Genomic DNA, 17,898 nt, shown 5'->3' on the forward strand with positions numbered 1-17,898 from the left:
TATGGACAATGAGTATTGATTCCGAATCGAATCACCAAAACCATTTGCCAATCTTGCAATTGTATTCCACCCAAATCAATGTCACATCAACAGAGATTGTAAGTAAGTCTATCTAGGAATGATCAAAACAAATTTGATTAAATCACTGACCTCTTTTAAATTGTTCCGAAAAACATTGAGACCACATCAGACGACACAATTGAGAATATCACCGGCTTGTTTATTTTTGTAAGCTTCAAACTTCACCTTTTTTTTGTGACCCTATGTGATGTTCCAGTGACTGACTTTGGTTCATCGATTCGGAATCTTCCGCATTTATTTTCTACCTAATGAACTTCAAGAACGATCATATCAAGAACAATCATATTTGCCAGTAAGACCTAACAGTCATTTTATTTCATCATCGCAACATTCACATCAACATCGATGATAAGAATAACAATACAGAGATGAATGTGAAATGACTTCAGTTAGACATCCTAATCGAACCAATTCATCAAATAAAATGAGAAAAAACCGACCCAACAACCTGCCTCTGGTGACGATAATAAAGATGAAGACAAACAAGTGCAAAAGTCATCATCTAGCGGTATGTGTCACCTTTCACAAACGCCATCTATCCACGTATTGGGACTGATATGTACCCAAACTTGAGTCTGTCAGTCACTCTTAAGACCACCACACCACAATTTCAGTCACTGGACACGCTCACCAGTGGACCTTTGCCAAACACTGCTACAGATTTCAGCACTACATATGGCTTCTCGGGAGCTCACCCAGTACTTGGACAAGTACAGTCATTGGATCAAACAGTTGTAGGAATCTCAAGTGGTAGACCACACCTCATCCAATGCTCCTGTGGGGACACCTTTGTCATCGGTTCCTGTGACCACGTCTGATCCTACAAAGGCTAATACATTGACACCTACAATAGATGGCAGTATGTATTTAGTTTGTTTTATCGTTTCAAGCATAGGTCCTAATGTTATTTTGGTCCAGAAGTTTCCAACTTAGTAGTGATTGCCAAAGATTTAGGTCCCGCTGGTGATGTTGAGGCTGTGAGAGGAAAATCAGATCCAGATGCAATTTCTCTCAATAGCGAAGATTATGCACCTTTTACAGCGACTGTTCATTTCAAAGGTAGGTATGCTTTTTCAATTCTTTTTCAATTCCAAAACTTTGGAATCCAAGAGATTTTCCAGCTAATTTGTTTCTTTTGTGATTCTCAAGTGTGATTGCTCATTTGATTTGGTTCAAGTTTTTGAAAGTTTAAGTCAACTTCGTAAACAACATGGTAGGAAAGCAAAAGGTGTAGAAGAGTTTTATGAAACTCAAAATGAACATATCGTAAGTAAATTTGGTCACTTTTGATCTTGTACAATAGGGGCTCTCAAACCTGACCCGGTTTCAAAAAACCCAGTTGACCCAGTTGACTTTTTGGCTGGGAGCTGTCAATAAATTTCAAATTTATATACAAAGTTACTGCCAAAAAGTCAACTGGGTCAACTGGGTTTTTGAAAACCGGGTCAGGTTTGAGAGCCCCTAATCTAAGATATCTTAATCCAAATGTTGATCATCTTCTTTTTACATTTGTCTTTGATCGATCAACTTTCGGTCTGATAATTCGAATAATACCTCATGCACTTCCCGACGATCTACATCCAATGACTTTAACCCATCGGAACCCCCAAATCCAAACACCCAATCATCACGAAACCCATGCAAAAAAACCCCAAAAAGACCAGTAAGTTAAAAAGTTTAGAAGAAGATGCACAAGAAGCCTTAGATCAAAACTCTTCAACTGCCAAACACGTTAGATGGGCCATCAGAGCTTCGTTTGTGGTGAATTGTTGCTTAGCCATCTTACAACTCTATGCTGCTATCTCATCTCTTTCGTTATCATTCTTTGCTACGGCTCTTGATGCTGTTTTTGATCCATTAGCCAACTTGGCTTTAAATTATGCGTACGTCAGTCTTCTCTTTTTTAAAACCATAACGATCTAAATACACAACTAATTCAATGACTTTTTTCCCTTTATGATAGTCATCAATATGCATCTAAAGTAGATTTAAGAAAATATCCAAGTGGTGCAAGTCGATTTGAAACGATTGGAAATATAATTTATTCAACTGTAATGGGATGTGGATCTTTAGTTTTAGTGATCGAATCAATTCAAAGTTTAATTCAAAACCCATCTAATTCATCTAAACCGATTTATCATTTGTCGGCTGTTATTACAGTCTGTGTTGCTTTTTTGGCTAAGTTTGGTTTGTTTGTTTATTGTTGAACGATTAGGAATCGGGATAGTCAAGTTCGGGTGCTTTGGGAAGATCATCGAAATGGTAAAATCATCTTTCGCTTTTTTCTTTTCTTGATAGGGTCACAACACAAATTTAGCCATTGGAGTCTCATATAAAGCCTCTGGGATATCTGTCAATCAATTCAAATCAAATGTCTTGATTTGCATCAAGTTCCCTGTTGAATTACCTGCCAATGATGCATGATTTAATTTCTAAAATTACTCATGAAGGTATTGTGGTGGATGGTGGATATGAAGATATTTAGATTGTTTTGCTCTTTTTTGGGAACTTTTTTTGGTTTTGTATTAGAAACTGAAGGACTATACAACAAGACAATACTATGGTGATTGGTTATCTTTGAGTAGTTGATTGAAATCTGTTAATCACAATGAAAAAAATGAACCACAGATATTCAATATTGCCTTATTTTTGAATTTGTTTGAAAACCTGATTATAATTTGATTGTAATTTTATATATATTACAAACTTGGAGGTCTTGATTTTAGATCAAAATTCTTTCTTTTGATGGTGTTTTTGTCTAAGACATAGATTAGACAAGATAAGTTCAAACTAAAGCCCCCTCAAAAAAGTGGAAACCAAAATTATGGCTTGACAAGGTATTTATCAGTATTTATGTGGTGGGTGTAGCACAAAAAATGTTCCTTTTAGGCACACTCAAGCATCAAAATTAAAGGTGGGTGCACCCCAGTACTGTCTTCCAGCTTTTTCCTCTGTTCTTGGACTTTCTTGGACTTTTCTTACACCCCACCACCTCCAATCATGTCAAAGGACAAGACCAAGATACCATCTGACTGGATTGTGAGGACCTCTACAAAAGAATTCAAATCCTACACACATCCAAGATATTATGTGAATCAGTCACAATAGTCAACAGTTTATTAGCAATAGATATTTGTGTAACAGACAGATACCAACCAGACCCAACCCATTCAGATTTCCCAAGCCAATCTGAACCTTTGAGGTTAATCCAATAGTACAAGGCACTCATACCCATTTAATCTACAGATCTCAATACATCATTCAAATTAAAATGTGCAATATTTTACCTAAACTTGATGATCTAGATTTTTTTAATAAATTGATTTAGGAATCCAACATGGATAAATTTAGTTATGAACGGGGTTCAGAGTTCTTTTTCGAGTGATGCAAGGAGATGTAAGGAAACATATTGAGGATCATGATGAAGGGGTGGCTTTAAGTTGAAGGCTACCTGATGATGTACAACAGATTTGCCAATATATGCTCAGGAACATGTTGTGGGCACTGACTGAATTCTATGCGGACATCAAGTTCAGGTCAGAAGAACTAGCTTTGCCTGATTTTTGTTACTCAACATTGGAGGCTTTGAGTAGGATGCAATTTTTGATGATTTTGCTGGAGACTCCTTTGGAATTTCTTCACAATTCAGTATCAAATGGATCAATACAATTTATTTTAGCAAAAACTCTGGTCAAGATGTTAGATGTAACAGCATAAAGCCATCAAGCAGTCAATTTGATTCCAATTTCCATTCTCTTGAGAGTCTTACTGTTAACACATACTGGAACTTCTTCATCTTTATTACAACTCAAACTAAGATTGTTTTCAAAATGTTCAACTCATTGAAGGAGCACTTTAGATCAAATTGGTATTGATGGTAAATCAGAGGTTACATTCCTGGTGAAAATACTGTTTCATTGAAGCTATCCATCCAATCATATGTACTGCTACTGTAACATTTTTTTCAAAGTATGGCTATCTGTGCATGCCAACCAAACACAAAAAGTGTGGTGTGGTCCACATTCATTATTTTCAGATATGTGTTGCATGTCAACTCTTCCACCTTATCAAGTAGTCATCTGTAAAGGCTTGATCAGTCCCTAACCTTGACTTTTTTCAGTATGACAAGACTTCAGATTGTGTTAGGCTTTATCTTTCTGCTGAAATCATTGTTTGAACACCAATGTGCTTTGATCAATCCAAGACTCAGAATGTATCAACAGGTGCTACTCCTTGAGGTCTTGATATCATACATGGTTTTCTGATGGCATAGGATAAAACCTCCCCCTATAGCTGCACAGAGAATCAAATTTCACATGCATAGTCTATTCCATCATTATTGTAGATCTGTATTGATAGGGGACCCTATTTGTCTTCCCCCAAGAATCCAGAGCAACAGCTGGTCCAAGTCAACTGCCATTATTGACAACTACATTCAGCATCAGAGTCTTATAGACAATTACATGTCATGCCTTTTCTGATTATTGTTGAGCTAAATTGATTCATCTTTGAGGCAATCTCAAAGTATGCCAAGTGAGACATCATGTTATGAATGTACACAGTAGGCTGTTATAGCAACATACAATCATAAAGATTCAGTGCGGCGCCCGCCGCTAACTCTGGCTAGTGACAATGAAAAAAAGACAGATGACTAGGACTTACCCTCCACCAATCCAGAGCATGTTGAGGATTGTTGACGTTAGGTGATTTCATTGGATCAATTCCTTGAATGTATCGATCCAACTCATTGAGGTTATCTTGAGTTGAAACTTCGTTATAAAAATCGAGGTAAGTAGGATCAAACATCTTGGGAGGCAAATCACCGTGGACTGAAGATGTGTTGACTGGTTCAAAGTCAATTGAGTCTGCTTGGCGGTCACGCTCAGATTTAAATGCTATCTCCAGTAACGCTTCGGCTCGGTCATGTTCAGGAGAGCCCTCTCCAAACGCACGAGAGAAAAATCACAGACGTAACCCAGGGTGAAAAACAGCAGCAAGGACCAAAGTATTGCAATCAAGTGCTTTGTCAAGATACAGCTTGATCTCCTCAAGCATGATGTCGACCATCGGGTAAAGAGGGTCATTCAAGTGCATCGTCTTCAATTGATCCTCCTTGGATGACTTAAGCTGTACATACTTTACCAGAACCATGCAACCTGTAGGCGTATTGCCTTCCATCTCACGAGTTAAAACTTGAAAGGCTATGAGGTAGATGTCAAGAGTCAGTATGAGGTCATAGAAATAGAGCTTGAATATTTGATTCTGAAACACTTACGGTGAGGATATCTAACATATCCCTCAGGGCTTGCCAATCTGCAACTGAAAACACGACTTCTTCAAAGTATCCATGCCGCTTGCCATCCTTTCTTGGCCGGCGCTTCTTGAAATGGACCTCTCGTAAGTCCTCCCTCATAACTCCATCAATCAACTGAAGAATGAATTTAATTAGTTAGCACATCAATTCACAAGAAGAGCGTAATGAAGGATGACTTACATCCTTAGCTTCCCACATACGCTCCCATCGCTCAGCTCGAATACCCCAACGGATCCCATGGCCAGATAGAAGGGCCTTCAAGGGACGCAACTTTTCTTTTTTGCGTTCAAGATTTTCACGTTCGCGTCGTCGATTAAAATCGGCACGGTGGGCGCTCGATCGAGTGAGCTTTTTGTTGACTGTGTCCATCTGGTAATAGAACAACATAACAAAGAAAGAAAATCAGAGATATACAAATAAAGAAGTGAGAATGAAGAATACTCACATCTTTACTTAACTTTTTCATATAAGTGTCACCCAACAAGTGGGCACTCTTGCGGTTTCAATAGAAGGTAGGTTCATCTTCTTGTTCCTTATCTTCTTCCTCCAAATCTGAATCTGATACAACACTTGATTTATTGCTAAAGGCTTCTTCATCGGCTTGGCTATCAATTTCATTGTCTTCAGAATCCAGCTCAGCATTTTCAGTGCCTTCTTCCGACCCATCGTCCTCTTCAATCACTTCTAACACTCCGACCAGAGGAAATCGACCAAGTGCAGCATGTCAAATTTGCAGCGGCTTCATGCCAAGCGCGTCTAGCCCAGCTTTTACAATCAACCCCATCTTATGACAAAAGCATCGTACTGACTGAGACTTTGATTTCACTGCAGACATTATTCGGGTTCCCCAAGTGGGCAGGGAAAAATGATTGGGAGTATGATTTGTCATAAAATGGTCTATCACTCCACACCTGAGCCATAACACCCACACTACATATGTGTAGCAGGCTCAGTGAATATGTGGTTATCATGTACATACAGTTCTGCTCAGTTATCTGCTCATCAGGACAAGTTATTCATATGTAATACATGCTGTAACTTCGTTCAGATTGAAAAAAGCTTCCAAAAGATTGACTACATACACTGACTCAATGTTTTGGTGTGATCTCATCAACTCAACTGCATGTAACACACTTTCTGTTACTAAGACATAGCTTCAACAATATTGCCTGAGCAGCTACAGAATTATATGTAGTGAATTTTTGGGAAAAAAATTTCAAAGTCGAAAAAGTTACATGTGGTATAACATGTGATTTATTTATTCTGATGGGCAAAAAACTGAGCAGACCTGTATGTACATGATAGACAACTATTGACTTAGCTTGCTGCACATATGTAGTGTGGGTGAAATGGCCCAGGTGTGCAGTATTAGATTCTTTTATGAAAAACTGTACTATTAATCATTTTCCTCTGCCAAATTGGGGAAGTTGAATGATGTTTACAGTGTTTCCATTGAAATTTGAACCCGGTTTTCAGACCCTCGTCCTGGAGCTGCTGTTGCATCTCGCGGCCAAGTGTGATATTATTGCTTCCTGAATCAGACACACCGGCAAGCATGTAAAATCCAAAAGCGTGTCAGCAAATGGAATGGATCAAATATGAGAAAAAGAATGATAAATTAAAGCAAATTCAAACTCATCTTTTTATATAAATCGTTCTTTTTCAAGACAGTCACCAAGGGCTCTGCAAGTAGATGACCCTTATGATGCAATGCAACTAGTTTGAAAGTTAAGTGTCGCACTACATAAGTCCAGTCGCTCTGGATGTAGGACACAGAGGCACCGATAAATCCATGGAGATTCCCCTTCACGGTCCAAACGTCCTGGATTAGACAGAACTTGCTGTCTATCTCCTGCAAACAAGTAAAAAAAAAGAGAAAGAAGTATGTTAGCATCAATCAACATGTACAAGAGTAGTTTGAGAATTTGAAATATAAAATATATGCTTTCCTTGAGCTCTTTCTCGATGACTAGATATCTGAGTGAGAGATATAGCCTTTTAGCCTCCTCTGCTGACCACTTTCGACCAAATACTCAGGCATCCGGACAGAGCCAATACATGATTGACTTGAGCAATGGATCTTCGATCCTTTTGAATGGTAAAGCCTGGGCCACTTGCCACACGGCCAGGCACTGGTTCAACGTATTGTTTGAAAACTTAGGCGCTTGAGTTATGAAAGCTGCTAGAGAGTTTTGATGATTTTGCTGAAGACGTTGTTGACGTAATTTGGTTTTGGTGGGTGGTACCTTGGCCCCAGCGGCGATTGCCCGATTACGACGAGTACACCCAGCGCCAGACTTCCCGCTCTGTTTCGATCCATCGCGATGGCCTTTGAGATTTGAACGACGAGAGCTGCCACTAACCCGAACCACCTTTGTGCACCACATGCATCTGTAAGATAGTCCGGGTTGGTCGCATGGCTATATAAATGTTTTTTTTTCAATCTACATCAGTCATTGAAATTGAAACAAAGATAATGAAGATAGACTGGGAATGAAAATATCAAGGACTTACGTTGTTTGGTCCATGGGTGGGGGGTCTTTCATAGTAATCAAACTCGTCATTGTACTCGTCATTGACCACCTGGTTTCTTTTGCGTTTTCGGAGTTGAGTGTTATCTTCATCTGAATCTTGGGCAAAATCGACCTCAGGAGGACCCGAAGCTATCTGTAGTAAGATTTTATCAATTAGAAAAACTAATGGAGAAGTGAAACGACGGAAAAATAATCCAGAAGTGAAACAACAAACTTCACTTCCTGCAATCGCCTCATTGATTTGGCTAGTTCTAATTGGGTTGTTGATCTCCGCGTCCGATACCAAAAGGGAGCGAGATCGGTGGCTACTTGCAGCCTGAAATACATTGAAATGAACAAACATTAAGTATGATGATATTTGAAAGATGGAGATGTTGAAGGTGGATTAAGAAGGAGGTGGGGTAAGAAAGACTGAAAGACTTACTGAAGTCGATCTCGAAGGACGTGAAACTGTGACTGATCTTCGCCGAGCAGGGTCATGACGAGGTTCATTGAAAGAACGGCCTTGGTGGGTACCTGTGGCCTGAATTCCATCGGAAGACAAAAATAAAAAGTAAGATGAATGATATCAATGATATGTAGGATGATATCATTGAGAAAGATGAAGATCAAAAGTAAGGAGTGAGAATGACTCACTGTAGTAGAGCTTGAAGGGCGTGAAACTGTGATCGATTGTCCTCGAGCTGGTTCACGAGGTGGTTCGGTGCCTGGGAGAGACGCAGATCGCTCACGTCGTCGAGGAATGTGTGCTTCTCTGACATCTCGGATTCCATCAAACAGAAGACCACGGCGAGAGTCGGCAGATGGAGTTATCATGCCTGGTGCACGCCTGGCTGGTGTAATTTGTCAAGATGATCGTCGAGGTGCTGGAGCTCCTTGGTCAGTCTTGTACCCACCTGAGAGGAAAGATGTAATCATGGGTTGCTTGGTTGAGTTACACATGTTTATTGATATTATAATAGATTATAATAGAAATTGAAAGGGACGGATTCGGAAGGGATGTAATGATTTCAAGGGAATAGATTGATAGAAAGTAATGTGAGATAAGATAAAAATCAGTCAACAGAAATGTTTACTTAGTCGATGGGGATGGAAAAATCGAACAGAGACTTACCTTTGTACATGGATAAGACATTTGATACAAAAGAGATTCGGTCCACGTATTCGTATTGACAATTGAGATCGAGTAGAACTTCCAAAAAAGATCAGTGCCAAATGGCCACATGTTGAAGATTGAGATCCGGCTCCTGTTCCAAATGCCTGAATAGAATATTTGGATCGAATGAGAGGCTTGATGAGGATTTGGTGATGGAATGGGGGTAATGACTATAGAAATCCAAAGTAGCAATGGCATGGAGGTGGCTGATACAGATAGGGTAAAGGGTGGGGGAAATATTCCTGGTCCCGGAATGTCAGCGCCGGGCGTAACACCCCGATTCTGGAAGCCCCGGGTAGAGGCGCGGCAGCGCCGCGCCGTAGCGCCACGCCACGCCGCGCGCTACTGGCTGCGCGGCGAGCCAGACTTGGCCAAACTTCATTTCTGATGTCCCAGTCTGGTGTAGGTCAAATGTGAGTATCATGATTTCTCTTCATTATTTCTTGTAACTCCTCTTGTACTTCTTGAATTTTCTTTAGGCGTTCTTCTACTACCGGTATACATCGCTCTGTCGACAGTAACCTTCCAAAGGTCAGGTCGTACCCCAGATTGGCTTTGAAGGGGGATACGCCGGTGGATGAATGGGTGCTGTTGTTGTAGGCAAACTCTGCAAGTGGTAAGTGGTCCTCCCAATCATTCTGCTGGTATGAAGTGAAATGGCGTAAATATTGCTCCACAGCCTTATTGACGATCTCGGTTTGACCATCTGTTTGGGGGTGGTAGGCCGTCTATGGGTGTAAGGCTATCCCTAATTGTTTGCATAAGGACTTGGTTACCTTCGACACAAACACACTTCCACGGTCAGAGACTATTGTTTTTGGTAAGCCATGAAGCCTCCACACATTCTTTAACATCAGTGAAGCTAATTCTTCTGAATTCATCTCGGTTGTGCAGGATATAAAATGACTCATTTTAGTTAGCCGATCAACAACGGTCAGAATGCAATTCTTCCCATTCGACACAGGTAAGTCGGTAATCAGATCGTAGCGGATGTCTGTCCAGGGACCTGCAGGTATCGGCAGTGGTTCAAGTGATCCGAACGGCGCTTGAGTTGATGCTTTCACCCGTAGGCATGAATCACATCCATCAACAAATTTGTTGATGTATGCCTTCATCGACGGCCAGCGGTATTGCCGCTGTACTAAGTTGAGTGTCTTCATCCTCCCTGGGTGGCCAGCTAATGCGCTACTGTGGCGGCTTCTCAGTATCTCAAACTTACAGGTCTTATTGTTTGGTACTTCGACTCGCCCGTCTTGGTATAGGACACCGTCTTGGACTTCGTAGTCTTGCGCTACTCCCTTCAGTACTTCGGCATCATTGGACTGTACCGCCTTCATCAAGCTGTTGATCCGTGGGTCAAGTCTGGAGTTTTCTCGAATGCGTTCTAGAATGAGCTCATCCGTCCATACTGGTAAGCCTTCCGATCTCTCGATAGCATCAATTTCAATTACTTCATCCAAGGTTGACTCCATAACATCTTGCTCAAAGCAGCTCTCAACGTCGTCGTGGGTTACCGTCTTGTCTTGGAACCAGGCTTCAATACTGTCTCGGTCTGCATTTAAGGATGCATCGGAGAGGTTTGACGGTTTGAGAAGGCTACCAAAGGATAACTTATCATCAGAGGAAGGTTCAAGATCAGGGCGTCGAGATAATGCATTGGGCTTCGCAGATTGGCTTCCCGGTCGAAATTTGATATGGAAATCGAAGCATCCCAGCGTTTCCGCCCACCTTGCCTGACGTCTGGTCAGCTGTTTCGACGTCATGAAGGTTTCGAGATTCTTGTGGTCAGTAAAAACTGTCACTTCAAGTCTATTTGGGTTTCCTTCCAAATAGTGTCTCCATTCCTTAAACGCCGCCACAACTGCTAACAGTTCTTTGTCAAATATTCCATAGTTCCGTGTTGAAGTAAAAGTACAAGAATCATTAATTAGAATTCACGTTTCATGAACTTTTATGTATATGTAATTTCTTTCTCATTTCTATCATTTGACATGTGTGTGATTGACATGATTACGAGACCGGTTGTACTCATTCTAAACCTAACTCAGTTGATCCTGTATAGTTCATATACCTGATGGAGCAGCGAACTTCGAATTTCTTCTTTCCTCATCCAAGTTATTCTCATATCATCTTGGATGAAGGTGAGTAATTCAGTTCGCGGGATAGTTGTTTAGATTCAAGGTTTCATTTCTGAATCGTAACAATCCCTGCTCCGTCAGGTAAGTCTTTTAATGATTTAATGTTTCTTTGTTTTTCATAACTTTTATCTAGTTTGTTTAGTATGTGATGGAATGATAAACTGATCCAAGTTATTCTCATATCATCTTGGATGAAGGTGAGTAATTCAGTTCGCGGGATAGTTGTTTAGATTCAAGGTTTCATTTCTGAATCGTAACAATCCCTGCTCCGTCAGATTGTAACAGGTTATGAGCCCAGCGTGATCCACGTCTGCGGTACTCTTTCCATCACATTCTAAGCAGCTCAGATTTGAACCTAATCGATCTAATCCTGTCCCCGATCTTCGAATTACGCCACAAGACGTCTCATGAACCCTGACAGCACCACTGACGTCAAGTCAGATTCGAAACCTGGAGAATCTAGTACAACCAAACCGCCGGCTGAAACTACTCAACCTTCAATACCTAAAAATACAACCCCACCACCTCAAATTGATTATAAACCCATCATGAACATCTCAGACTCAAAAGACTTTTCCTTAAGTCCATATCAATCAATAGTTAAATTGTCAACTGGTACTTTTAATGACTGGAAGCTCAAATTAACTACTCTACTAGCAGGGCAGCGTTTGTCTAAATTTTTACTGAAAGACTTACCTGTACCTACTGATCCTATTGAATTAGAAGAATTTGAAACTAATTCATCAAGAGCTTTAGCTGCGATACATTCAACAATTGATGAAGAAAACTTTCAAGTCATCAGAACATGTACTTCGCCTCGAACAGCTTTTAAAACACTATGCGAACATCACGATGATGCAGGAGGTTTGTCTACCGCGCACATGTTCTCTGATATAATCTCACTCAAATTAAACTCCGACGAAGAATTATCAGAACATATTGCCAAGTTTCGCAAGTTACATAATGACATCCTTAGTAATCTTGCGTCCACCCCAGATTTTAAGATCTCTGAACCGTTCATCGCGATAATTCTCATAAAATCATTACCCTCTGAATACACCCCTCTCGTTCAAAGTCTTCTTGCAAATTTTGAAACTCTTACTCTTCCTAGACTCTATTCTCTTCTTCTTAAAATTGAAGCGACTCGTAATTCATCTTCAACCATCTCAGACACAGCCCTATCTGCAAACCGTCCACGAACCAATTACAAGTCAAAAGCCAATAAGAGGAACGATCGTTCTGGGAATCAATTCTCATCCAACTCCAATCTCAAATGTTCTCTTGGTCACATAGGTCATACTGATGAGGATTGTCGTACTAGGAAGTATAGAGCATTCCTTGAATTTGAAAAGAGTCAATCTTCGAAATCATCCAATCAAGCCAATACATCTGTCTCGGCTCAGTTGACTCGATCCATTCCTGAAGCTGACGAAGATGTGTCGTACTGGGAATCAGCTTTCTCTGCCACGACGTCCAACAATACGCCGATCATTTGTGACACAGGAGCCACCAGCCACATGTTTTCCGACTCTTCTCTCATGTCTGACTTAAAACCGATAAAGCCAACACGAATCGGGGTGGCTTCTCAGGATGGAGCGATATGGGCTAAGCGCAAAGGCACTGTTAGGTTCGACTCTCTAATCCTTCGAGATGTTCTATACTCTCCCGAATTGACCGGAAATTTGATCTCTGTTGGACGTTTATGTGACGATGGGTTTAATGCTTCCTTCTGCAAAACTCTTGGAACTATAACAGATTCAACAGGCAAGGAGCTTCTACGGATGCGACGTAATTCAAACACCAATCGCCTGTGGACTCCGATTTTCGGTCATCAACTATCGAAAGCCTATTTTTCATACACTGATCCTGAAAAATTTGCGACCCTTTGGCACAGGAGATTAGGTCACTTACATCCAGATGCTGTTATTCTTTTTCTCAAACGTCATAAATTGCTGTCTTTAAGTCGAAAAGATTTCTTGCCTTGTGATTCTTGTGCTATGGGAAAACTCACTCAAACTCCATCCACTCGCTCTTTTCACCGGTCACCTGGTCTACTTAATCTTGTACATAGTGACCTTGTCGGTCCTATATCCCCTTCCTCCAAAACCGGTTTCAAATACATTGTCACTTTTATCGATGATCATACGCGTTATAGTACAATTTTCCTTTTGAAATCCAAAGACCAAACTTTTGAGGCGTTTAAACAATACAAGTCTCTCATGGAGAAGAAGTGTGGAGTAAAGATCATGAAGCTGAAGTCTGATCGGGGAGGAGAGTATACTTCTTCAAAGTTCCTACAATTTCTTAAAGATGGGGGCATTGAAGAAGAAAAGGGTCCTGCGAATCGCCCTACTGCCGACTCTGTCTCTGAACGATACAATCGGACTCTGCTGAGCAAGATCAGATCTCAATTGAATCAATCTGGCCTGCCTCTTTCACTTTGGGGGGAACTTGCAAAGTACACGTGTCTCCAAATCAATTGTTCTCCATCAGCAGCTTTACAACATCAATCTCCGATGGAAGTTCTCAAAGCACTTCTTCCAGGCCATGTACATCCTTTTGATACCGATTGTCTCAAACCATTTGGATCTTTGTGCTTTGCAGTGGATCGGGACCGAAAATCAAAAGTCGGACCGATAGCCAAACGATTCATTTTCGTGGGTTTGGAAGAAGGTGCGAGAGCGGCTCGTTTGTATGACAAGCAAACCGGGCGAATATTCATCACGGGTGATGTTGTGTATCGTGAAGACATCTTTCCAGCCCAACACCCTTCCCTGTCTCCAAGCGTGCAGGATGAACTCATCTTTCCTGAATATGTCAGCCAACAGAGATCTCAACCGCCAGAGATGGAATCCGAGTCACGTTCCAAAACTCCAGCAATAGCTTCACCTAATCGTTTTGACGTTCTTCAAAATGAATCTGAGTCAAAATCAGATGATGGTGAATCCTCTCCACCATGGCCTTATCAACCGAAGGAGACGATACCTCTCTCGGGTTCTATTCATGCGCCCAAAGATGTTCAGACTGAAGTTTCTTCAACAAAAACTAATACGAAGATTACTCGCCCCGAACCATTGGTTGTTAAAGACAAGACTCTTCGTGATCGTACATCAATATCATCGAGATCGTCAACCTCATCTTTATCAGCCCCATCTCCACACTCATCTGCATCTTCGATAAGTCATCTGCTTGATTTACCTTTGGAGGATGTTCCCATGCCGGATGTTACATCCCCGGTTTCCATTCACTCTTCGCCACTGTCGTCAGCTAAGTCATTACCAACTCAGGAGGTGAGACAACAAACGCCTCCTAGGTTAGCTACACCGCCGCAAGCAACTCCGCCAAATGTCATTGTACCGTCTTCACCACAAAGACCGCCTACCACACCTCCGGGTCCTGTGACTTCAGTACCGTCATCTACTTCTGCCGAAACTGTACCAGTCCAGCAGCCTCGAACCAAAGCCATAAAGCAGTCAGCTCCGGTTGCTGTTTGAAAATCATCTCGAGTCTCTAAACCACCAGAGCGTTATGGATTCTCTGCCGAATCCGATGCTGCTAGTTTCTCATCATCTCCGATGATTATCACTGGTCACAAGACAATGATTCCAAATCACTATGGATTCTCGGCGACAACGGGGACAGATCCAGATAGTCCTACATATTCACAAGCGATGAATGGTCCCGATAAGCAGGCCTGGGTGCATGCGATGCAGCAAGAATTTGATTCACTCACTCAACACGGTGTAGGAAAGCTAGTTGATCCGCCTCCCGGTGCCAACATTCTGGGGGGAATGTGGATATTCAACAAGAAGCGTGACGAACACAATCGCGTCATACGGTACAAAGCTAGATGGGTGGTGTTAGGTAATCATCAAATCAAGGGATTGGATTATGATGATACCTATGCGTCCGTCGGAAAGATTGACTCACTTCGCATCCTATTAGCTCTATCAACTATCAAACCCAGAGCTAAAGGTAAACGGCGAATGAAGGTCCGTCAGTTCGATGTTGTTACCGCCTTTCTAAATGGTAACATGAAAGACTTAGTTTATGCAAAGTAAGTTACTGGTTTTGAGAACCCCATTCTCCGACATCGTGTATGGTTACTCATCAAATCACTCTATGGTACAAAACAAGCGGCGAGACGCTGGCAACAACATTTTGGAGCAACCGCTGCGGGTTTTGAACTATATTCAATTGATTCAGATACTGCTGTATACATCCTTCGTAGTTCTTTAGGTTTACTCATTCTTCATCTTCATGTCGATGACTCACTGGTGTTTTGTGACAATGATGATTTATTTGACAAATTCAAAATATTCATTGATTCTAAGTACAAACTCAAATGGAATGATAAACCAACGCTATATCTAGGCATTCGACTTACTATCTCTGACGACAACTCTGAAATCAAAATATCACAATCGCACTACATTGAGGCTGTGTTAGAACGTTTCGCCATGTTGAACTGCAAACCAGCAAAATCTCCTTTGCCTCAAAAGCTCATACTCATGCCTGGGAGCGAAGAAGAAATTGAAGAAGCTAAGAATATTCCTTATCAAGAACTAGTGGGATGTCTTCAATGGATATCTACTTGCACACGACCAGACATCTCGTATGCAGTGTCTCAATTATCTAAATTCAATTCATCATGGACGATTACTCACTGGACTGCTGCCAAACACCTTCTTCGATATCTGCAAGGTACTCAATATCTCTCTATTACCTACTCTGGGGGGATTGCTGAGCCACAAGCTTATTCGGACTCTGATTTCTCGCAATGCTCACTCACCAGAAGATCAGTCACCGGGTTTGTTGTTACGGTTGCAGATGGGGCCGTCAGTTGGAAATCACAACGCCAGCCTGTGGTAGCTTTATCGACATCAGAGGCCGAATATATAGCCGCAACTGAGTGTGCGAAACACATGGCATGGGTGAGGTCTTTTTATTTCGACATTATGCATCAACTAGATTTGCCCACACCTTTCTTTATTGACAACACATCTGTGATATTTACTGCGACTGGAGATGGGATCAAGGCACGATTGAAACACATTGATAGACGTCATCATTACATTAGAGATCTTATTCAGTCTAACAATCTCGTAATACATCATATTCCAAGCGAAGAAATGTTGGCGGATCATTTGACGAAACCATTGGGACCTTTAGCTTTAAATCATGCTCTCAGGATCAACAACATGCTATAGAAATGCGTTGAAATAGGGGGGATGTTGAAGTAAAAGTACAAGAATCATTAATTAGAATTCACGTTTCATGAACTTTTATGTATATGTAATTTCTTTCTCATTTCTATCATTTGACATGTGTGTATTGACATGATTACGAGACCGGTTGTACTCATTCTAAACCTAACTCAGTTGATCCTGTATAGCTCATATACCTGATGGAGCAGCGAACTTCGAATTTCTTCTTTCCTCATCCAAGTTATTCTCATATCATCTTGGATGAAGGTGAGTAATTCAGTTCGCGGGATAGTTGTTTAGATTCAAGGTTTCATTTCTGAATCGTAACAATCCCTGCTCCGTCAGGTAAGTCTTTTAATGATTTAATGTTTCTTTGTTTTTCATAACTTTTATCTAGTTTGTTTAGTATGTGATGGAATGATAAACTGATCCAAGTTATTCTCATATCATCTTGGATGAAGGTGAGTAATTCAGTTCGCGGGATAGTTGTTTAGATTCAAGGTTTCATTTCTGAATCGTAACAATCCCTGCTCCGTCAGGTGAGTAATTCAGTTCGCGGGATAGTTGTTTAGATTCAAGGTTTCATTTCTGAATCGTAACAATCCCTGCTCCGTCAGATTGTAACATTCCGTTCAGCTTGGACAAGTGATCGTGAAAGGAACGCTACCGGGTGCAAAACTCCTTTGTCGTTGTTCTGGGATAGGATCGCGCCGAATGCGTAATCGGAGCAATCACATTCAAGTATGAAGGGCTTATATGGGTTGGCAATTTTCAAGACAGGTGCAGTGGTAAACGATCTTTTAAGAGTATTAAAAGCCTTCTCCTGAGCTTCCCCCCATATGAACGGTGTCTTATCGCAGGTTAGGTCGTGCAGCGGTCGGGTGATCTTTGAGAATCCGCCAATGAAACGTCGTAAAAGTTCGCAAACCCCAAAAAACGTTGGACCTGGGACACATTCACTGGGATCGGCCATTTGGTGACAGCAGACACTTTCAAGGGGTCCATTCGCACTTTATTCTTCGAGAATAACAGACCAAGGTAGTCAATTTTGGCGCAGGAAAATTTGCATTTCTCGGGCTTGAGCCAGATGCTATGTGCTCTGAGGGTTTCCAATACCTCTTCAACCACCTTTTCGTGGTCCACGCCTGCCGGGGTATAAATTAGTAGGTCATCCAGGTATGCGGCCAAAGTCTTTCCTATCTTATCACAAAAAATATCTGAGATGAAAAATTGGAAAAACCCAGGGGCACCTGTTGGCCCAAAGGGCATGACCAGTGGTTCAAATTGTCCTCGTTTACATATGAACGCTAATTTCTTTTTGTCCCCTTCCTTGACCCGCAGATTATTATAGCCGTTCCTCATGTCCAGACATGAATACCTCTCAGCATCACGTAGGCTATCCACGAGCTCCATGGTTAACGGTGACGGATAGCGGTTCTTGACAGTAAGTGCATTAAGCTTACAATAA

The 17,898-nt window shown here is 41.3% G+C and overlaps 2 protein-coding genes across 2 annotated transcripts; both read left to right on the top strand.

Annotated features, from left to right (window-relative positions):
* Nucleotides 1-638: 638 nt before the first annotated feature.
* On the top strand, nucleotides 639-1,315 carry MELLADRAFT_68656 (uncharacterized protein; the record flags this gene model as incomplete). Its single annotated transcript, XM_007417291.1, has 4 exons — nucleotides 639-791; nucleotides 820-940; nucleotides 1,000-1,140; nucleotides 1,299-1,315. 4 exons carry the CDS (start codon nucleotides 639-641, stop codon nucleotides 1,313-1,315), a joined length of 432 nt encoding a protein of 143 aa, XP_007417353.1.
* Nucleotides 1,316-1,719: 404 nt separating this feature from the next.
* On the top strand, nucleotides 1,720-2,288 carry MELLADRAFT_94688 (uncharacterized protein; the record flags this gene model as incomplete). The annotated part of the gene is made up of 2 exons (XM_007417304.1): nucleotides 1,720-1,964; nucleotides 2,045-2,288. The coding sequence occupies 2 exons, from the start codon at nucleotides 1,720-1,722 to the stop codon at nucleotides 2,286-2,288; spliced, it is 489 nt and encodes a 162-aa protein (XP_007417366.1).
* Nucleotides 2,289-17,898: the final 15,610 nt, after the last annotated feature.

Source organism: Melampsora larici-populina (assembly GCF_000204055.1).
Source record: "Melampsora larici-populina 98AG31 unplaced genomic scaffold MELLAscaffold_71, whole genome shotgun sequence".
NCBI lineage: Eukaryota > Fungi > Basidiomycota > Pucciniomycetes > Pucciniales > Melampsoraceae > Melampsora > Melampsora laricis-populina.